This window comes from Arachis ipaensis, chromosome B01, assembly GCF_000816755.2.
Source record: "Arachis ipaensis cultivar K30076 chromosome B01, Araip1.1, whole genome shotgun sequence".
In the NCBI taxonomy this organism is placed as follows: domain Eukaryota; kingdom Viridiplantae; phylum Streptophyta; class Magnoliopsida; order Fabales; family Fabaceae; genus Arachis; species Arachis ipaensis.
In genome coordinates this window covers 134,861,252-134,869,044 of record NC_029785.2, presented here as the reverse complement: position 1 = coordinate 134,869,044, position 7,793 = coordinate 134,861,252, and the positions used below count along the sequence as shown (strand labels likewise).

General features: G+C 33.7%; 2 protein-coding genes across 4 annotated transcripts in view; one reads left to right on the top strand and one right to left on the bottom strand.

Moving 5' to 3' along the window:
* Positions 296–2,187, top strand: LOC107641162. Of its 3 annotated transcripts, none has more exons than XM_021106248.1 (4): positions 296–483; positions 554–691; positions 768–843; positions 1,901–2,187. In XM_021106248.1, the coding sequence occupies exons 1-4, from the start codon at positions 400–402 to the stop codon at positions 1,921–1,923; spliced, it is 321 nt and encodes a 106-aa protein (XP_020961907.1). In that variant the 5' UTR covers positions 296–399; the 3' UTR covers positions 1,924–2,187. The 3 variants fall into 3 exon arrangements, with proteins under 3 accessions (XP_020961907.1, XP_016200162.1, XP_016200156.1); XM_016344676.2 differs by lacking the exon at positions 1,901–2,187 and adding an exon at positions 1,175–1,803; XM_016344670.2 differs by lacking the exon at positions 1,901–2,187 and having other exon boundaries at positions 768–1,053.
* The window catches only part of LOC107641153 (transcription factor bHLH82), a gene marked incomplete at its 5' end in the record, with an annotated part of 3,910 nt that continues 3,648 nt past the window's right edge, over positions 7,532–7,793 (bottom strand). Inside the window, 1 exon segment of the mRNA XM_016344663.2 lies at positions 7,532–7,793.

Sequence of the window (7,793 nt, the reverse complement as noted above, 5' to 3'; positions counted from 1 at the left end):
CCCTAATCCCTGATGGAATCCGGAAAGAGAATATTAATTGTGTATAAGGTACCTAAATTTTTTTTTTCCATTTAAATCAGGTTTGTAACACAACTGATAAAAAAAATGCACGTGAATTTTTATAAACTATTGAAAAAGTTTATTTTAGAAAGAGTGACAAAAATATTCTTAAAAACAAAAATATTGGCAAGGGATACGAACACAAGTTCACAACCCGTGGTGATGGGCCTGGTTTTATGAGTCCATTTTGGTGAAAGCGTAAACTCTGGCCCATTACAATGTTTTGGGACAAGAGAACGTGACTTGTGCTTAAGCCCTAAGCCGAGCAGTGAGCTCGTTCTCGTTCTGGTTTAGAAGGGTTGTGCTGTGCTGACAGTGCTGTGCGTTCATCAAAGTCCGATGGCTCTAGAAGCTTTTGCAGACGGAAACTCCGACAAAGTCCACACCGACGTTCTCACAAAAGCTAGGGAAGATTGTTACAAGGTCTCTCTTCTTCTTCTTCTTCTTCTTCTGAATTTATTTATTTGATTATTGATTGGGAACTGGAATAAAGGCACGTGATGCATTCTACGCGTGCCTGGAGAAGGAGTGTGATAAGAAGCCGACGGAGATTGCATCGGTGGGTTTGCTTTACCCGGTGGAATGCAAGCCATCAAGGGATCAATTTGTTAAACAATGCCGTTCTTCTTGGGTAGGGGAACACATTCTTCTTCTTCTTCTTTCTAATTCTTTTTCTTTCTAATCTGTTATTTGTGTTGTTGTGTCAGGTGAAACACTTTGACAGGCAGTACTGCCAGAACAAGAGGGTTCAGAGGCTTCTCGATGACAATGCCTCAAGAAGAGGTCCGTTGTCTCTCCCACAGCCTTACACTTTCAAGACCTCTCCTTAATTTTCATTTCACTCATTCATTGCTATGTCAATTCTCCATCATTCTTATAGTACTCCACCATCTGCACCAATTTTGCTTCTAGTTGTACAGTCGTCATATGGAAATAAAAATGAAAATGAATGATCTGTTTTATATTGGGATCGATTGATGAATTTTGATGATTTATCAAGTACTAGTATTAGTGTTATGTGTGTATTTAGGTAGGACTTAGGATATACAAGTCCTAGTACTACCACTTGAGAGATGAATAATCTCACTAGGTTGAGTTTATTCATTTTTGGCAGGGGTATAATATTGACTCACTGCCTTGGCCCCTGTCCAAGATGGGTGATGGGTGGATGTGGAATACTCATTTATCTCTGTTGGTTGCAAACCGGGTTCTAATTGGTCGAACCATTGTTTGGAAGTTGGAACTTAAGCACTGTCCGTGTTGCTTTACTTCTTTGTGCCTGTAGCATTGTTTTATTGATTAGCTTGGACATGATAATATGTATTCAATTCCTCAAGACTTGTTTTATAAGTTTACACACACTTCAACAATTACATAGTTTCCTCCACTCGTCATGGTTCCTGTAATCCTGTTATGCTGGCTTTTCTCTGTACTGAACGTTGGATATCCATGCATCGGTTGAGAGAAATAGCACATATAACATACATCCTGGTTCTGTCTTGTAAGCGACTTACTGCATAGCCTCTTTCTTGCGATTACTAATGTATCTCCTTGAAAAGGGTAGCTTATATGTCCTGGTTTGAGGCTCTGAATGACTGAACCGATGTAATAGTTAATAAGAGGAGGCAATATTGTTCTGTGTACTTTAAAACTAATATTATATGACAAAGTGATCGACCCATGTTATACAGTGGCAGATTGTTTTATCATAAACTAAACTATATGAGATAACATATTGGCAAATGTTGCATGCTTAGTTCATTAGTCATTACTCTTTTCTTTTATTCAATTCTGAATCTTCTTGCCAAACCCTAAGCTGCACTTCTGTTTTCTTCCTTAGGCTTTTGCTTGGCTTCCATGTAATTCCTCTCATGTATAGATACCTAGATACTAGGAAAAGGTAAAATCCAATTGTGGCTGAAAATGGTTCCATGATCATTAGTAATCCACTTGCATTACTTATGTTTGAAGCTGTGAAATTACTTTTGGTTTAGATTCAAATTTGTGAAGATGATTGGTATTAATAGTTGTTTACCGTGTAAGCCTTTAAATTTTCTTATGCCCTTGAGGCGGATAGTTTGATCTTGAATGGCTAGTACTATCTGAAGGTCTAGTTTGATTAGTGACTCCACTTCTTCATAGTTATTTTCCTGTTTTGAAAAAATCACATTTTTTTGTTTCTTCTAAACATTCAGTTCACAAATTCATCTCTGAATGCCTGAATATTTTCTCTACCATGCAAGCTGTTGGACTGATATCCATTTTGCTAAAATAGGTAGAGTAGAAAGTTTGCTAAAATCGGTAACATGTACATGGCATTATACCAAGCTAAGACCTATAAGTATTAACCAAATGTCTTCACCCCAAATAAGAAAACCAGTATGTAAAAAATTGGGAACTTGTCGATGTGCTTTAATTGTTGAAATGCATTTCCCATGATTCATTTTATTCAGATATCCATCACTGATTTGTTGGGTAATTTTAGGTTTGGTAGAACCGAACTGATCATTGTTAATGCTGTCATAATGCTCTTCCCTCTTAGTTGTTATGATATGTGAACCGAATGAATGATTCAATTCTGGACCTCTTGATGCTTGAAGAATCTGTTTTTCATTTGGTCATCACTCTGCAATTTTCTTTTTGATCATACACCCTGACACACACCCCCCTCTTCTCTCCCCATAGATTCCATATAACCACTTCCTAGTCATAGCTAGGATTTGAACCCTGATGCACTCTCTAGCAAGGCATACACAAATGTCACTAGACCAAACCTTGCAGGGCGTCCCTCTGCAATTCTTTTTTTTTTTGTTGGTAATCGGGCGGAAGCCCAAAAAAAAAAAAAACTATCCACAAGGTAGCGTTTGTTTTGAGGTATTGAGACTGAGACTCGGTATCATGTTTGTTGGTTTATAGACTGGTACTAAAATTTCTGTTTCTATCTCCAAAATTTCAATTTTTCAGTATCTCCAAAAAGTAAGGACACAGAAGACTAAAATTTTTAGAGATGGAGACTGAAATTTTAATAACATTTTATACTTAAAATATCCTCATTTCAATTAATTAATTCCAATTTTACCCTTTGTGCAAATTAAATTAGAGTTTCATTCTTGTTTCAATTTCTGTCTCTTATTTTGCACCAAACAGAATACTGAGATTTATTTCAATTTCTGTCTCTTAGTCTCTGTGTCTCAGTCTCAGTCTTTCCGTCTCTGTCTCCATCAAACGCTACCCAAAGTACTATATGGGATGTATACATTCCTTTTACATCATCGAGAATTTGCTCTAAATTGCCAGGAGGGTTATCAAAAAACTGGAACCCTTTAGCTTTGCTTAAACCCACTCTGCAATTCTAACCAAAGAGATCATGAACTTTGCTGTGGGCTTATAATGAACTCTAGGTTTGGGCTTTCTCTTTTTTTCAAATTATCAAAAGGCCGAACTTTTTTTAATTCCACAATCCTCCCTTTTTCTCTCCTCTCCATCATCGTTCCTCTTATTTTAGTTTTTTTTTTTTTAAGTCAAGGCTCTTTATTTTATGCTGTTTCCAAAAAAAAAGAAAAAACGACGGCCAAGTCTCAGTTTCAAAACACTTGACATTGGGATCTTATTTACTACAAGCTTTTCTTTAACTGTCAGTTTATCATTATCAAATTAAAGTTTCAGTGTATGATATATGAACTATAGTGGTTAGCCCTTGCTATTTTGTTGATAAATTTTTAAAGCATACTTGTTGATTTTTATTTCTTCTTTTGTAAGAAAGAATGACAATTAAAGAAAACAACATCAATCAAATGAAATAAAAATGCAAGATCGAAGGTAAAGCTCGGGAATAATTTCAAGCCCTAAAAGACAATGGAGTAATGAGTCATACAATTGTTATCATATGAAAGACAACGACTGAGAGCACATCTTATAGACAAAACAGTATGTCAAGATTTAAAAGCTGATAGCACTACCTATTGGTAAAAACAAAGAAACCACAAACCATGCTTATCCTCATCCTTAATATGTAATATAAAAAGGTGAACACTATCCTACCCTATCTAAAGCTAAAGTAACATGTAAGTTATCCTTTCTGATGTGTCACATTTTAATTGGGTGTTAATTTTAACTTGAGTTACATTCTCCACTCTTTGGTCGTCGTTGCGCCTCCCAAGCATCACCGTCTCATTGGTGTTTCGTTTTCTCTTCCCAAATCATTCTTCTAGAAAAGGTATTTCAACTCTCTCTAATTGCGTTTACTCTCCCCCACTCCTTCGTCGTCGTCATTACGTCTCCCAAGTATCACTATCTCATTGTGTGTCTTATTTTCTCTTCCCAAATCATTCTTTCAAAAAAGGTACTCCAACTCTCTCTAATTGCGTTTACTCCTCCCCATTGTACTCCTTCATCGTTGTCATTACGCCTCCCAAACATCACCGTCTCATTGGGTGTCTTGTTTTCTCTTCCCAAATCATTCTTCCAGAAAAGGTACTCCAATTCTCTCTAATTGCGTTTACTCATCCCCACTCCTTTGTTGTCATTGTTGTGCTTCCTAAATATCACCGTCTTATTCAGTATTCCATTTTCATCTTCTGTCAAGCCGTCACTATCTTCCAAGATTTTATTAACTCTCATAAGATTAAAGTAACTCAGGTTAAAATAAACACCCAATTAAAATATGACACATCAAAGAGGATAACTTACATATTATTTTAGAAAAGGTAGGATAGCATTCATATATATATTAACTGTTTAAATTGTTATTGTATATAGAAAAAAAAAATAAAAAAAAAATAAAATACTGACTAATTATTGGAAAAAAAATGGTTTCCAATCTATAGGGTGAGATTATTACTTCACTATTGGTCTAGTGCCACACCATATTTAGTACGCTATATTTAATGGCTTTTTTTGTATGGTTGTTCTAAAATGTCCTTACATATTTTTTTCATGAATATGTTCCTAATAAACTAATCTAATATTACTTTAATATTATTCAAACTCATTATTTTTAGCATGTTTAGATGGTCATTCTTTAGATATATCATGTATTATGGTGCTTTATTTTTTAATTTATTTTAGAGGATAAAATGTGATTTCTCACCCTTGAATAGTTTTTCTCTTGTATTTTTTCTTAGTCCTATTTATGAAATAAATGGTGAGAGATCACACTTTACCCTCTAAAATGAAGTTCAAAATTTAAAAGATTCAAGTCATTGTCGCTGTGCCTCCTAAGTATCACTGTCTTATTGGGTGTTCTATTTTCTTCTGTTAAGCCGTCACCGTCTTCCAAGATATTATTAACTCTCATGAGATTAAAGTAACTCAAGTTAAAATAAACATCCAATTAAAACATGACATATCAGAGTAACTTACATGTTACTTTAGAGAGGGTAAGATAGCATTCACCATATAAAAAATATTTGTTGAAGTATATGAAAGTTTAGTAATTTATGGTCAATTTTTTTAAAAATGTCTAAATAATTATATACATCCAAATTGAGTCTGAACAATTCAAAATAGATGGTTATTTTAGTAAAGATATTTTTATATAAAAATAATATAGTGAATTGTTTGATGATTTGATCTATTTGATTGAATTAAATTATTTATTGGATTACAGTATTATTTTTACATAAAGATGTCTTCATGAAAGTAATTACCTTCCAAGCATAATCTAAATTATTCATGGTCAAATTTATAAACTCGAATTGGACCAAAAAAACACAACAGGTTGTATCAGATTTTCTAGTCGGATCGAATATAAACACGCTGTTTACATGTGTCTGTCAACTCGCTGGTCTGCCTTGCATTGTTACAGTTTCGTGTTCCCCACAACGTGACTCGTTACTCGTTGCCCACTACCCACTTTGTTTATGTTATCTACTATATCTTCTCGTGCTCCAACTTTAATTCCCTTTTCCTATGATTAAATATCCACCCCTTTAATTATTATTTTTAATAAAAGAAATCACGCTTATATAGAAAATATGTGAACTATAGAAAAATATAAGGAGACTTTTATTCTTTTATTTTATTTTACTTTTTTAATTTTGAGAGAGGAATTCATTATTTGCGATACACCATCAATGTTATTTGGTGCATCATGGAGACACAGAAATGCAACTGCAGAACATTGCTCGGCTAAACTCCCATAGGCTGGTTAATTCTGAATCTAGAAAGTTACGAACATAAGCATATAAAATTCAACTTATTATAATCTGAAAGAAGACGCACTTAAACGTAGAAGTCTAAACCCAATAGTCGAACAACACGAGAGTGAAGTAAATTCTTCTTACTTTTGTTTCTTTGGTCTCTCTTAGAATGGTCAATTGATTCAGTAGTAACCACCAAATGAAAATTATTTTATTATCCCGTCTTTATCATTGACAAAATTTGTTATCGATGACAAAATGGCAATGTTCTATGCACGTATAAGTTGACGGATTAAATACGTGTATTCCACATTTCAGCAGAACCACTTATTGCTGTGTTGCAATAAGTGTTAGTATGCATGATATACATAATTAATTTGTTTAATAGAAAACATTTAAATTTTATTTTTCAACATGTGTTACATAATACACCCCTTTAATTTGAAAATATAAGGCCAAATCACTTGTATATGGTGCAATATAACCTTGGTGATGAATTATGCGTTACTGTTTAGCATTTAGGGTATTTGTATATGAATTGTGTGTTGCTGATTAAATTTTTTTAGAATAAATGACCATTTATATCCATAAAAGATGAAAATGCTGACATATGTACCCACGCTAGATCGAAACTAAACTTGTACCACGTAAGATGCCCTCCGTGTGACAAAAGTATCCTGTCTTTAAAGGGTTAGAGTGTCACGTAGGGTACTTTTGTCACACAGAAGGCATCTTGCATGGGTACAAGTTTAGTTTCGATTTAATATAAATACATATGTCAGTATTTTCATCTTTTATGGGTACAAATGATCATTTATTCATTTTTTTATATAATTGTAATAAACATTATTTTGTTATTGTGTTAAACTTTCTTTAAAAAAAATATTTAGATAAACGAGGCCTCCGGACTACCAGAAACAAATACCATAATTCTCTTAAATTATTAAAAGGCATAGGGGACGTTGACATGGATAAAATAACCTAATCCACAGCGAGCAGCCGAGGCTGTATTTTGGTAAACTTTTCTGCTTAAAGTCCAAAGTTTTCAGAGCCCGCAACACGAAACAATTAGCCTTTGAGTTTTGATGATAAAAGTATAGATAAATGCACGTTAAGAAATAATTCTTTCTGACCCAATAAAAAAAAAAAAGAAACGAAAAAGAATTCTTTCTTAGTACGTCTCATCCACTTAAAAGTAATAAAATTGCTACTTAAAGCTGCCAATTCCTTTTGGGAAAGTCATCCTGATCCACGATTATTCTCTAATTAGTAATTATTAATTTATTACAGGTTTTCCAGAATTATTAATTTGTAAATAAAGTTGGCTTAAATAAAATTAATGTAATAATAGCTTTATAAAGGTATTGACTGATGATTGATGAACACATAAAATTAAATAAATAAACGCTAGTACATGACAGACCCACTTATAGTGCGAAGGGTAAAAGTGGGGAAGAAAACAAAACATGAACTATAATTCTTTTCTGAAGAAAGTACTGTTAAAAAAGGAGGGAAAAAAAGAAAGGAAAAGGACTGTGGTCTAGGTAGGGTGTGGGGATGGGAAATGGGTGGTTGAAACTTGAGAGTTAGTAG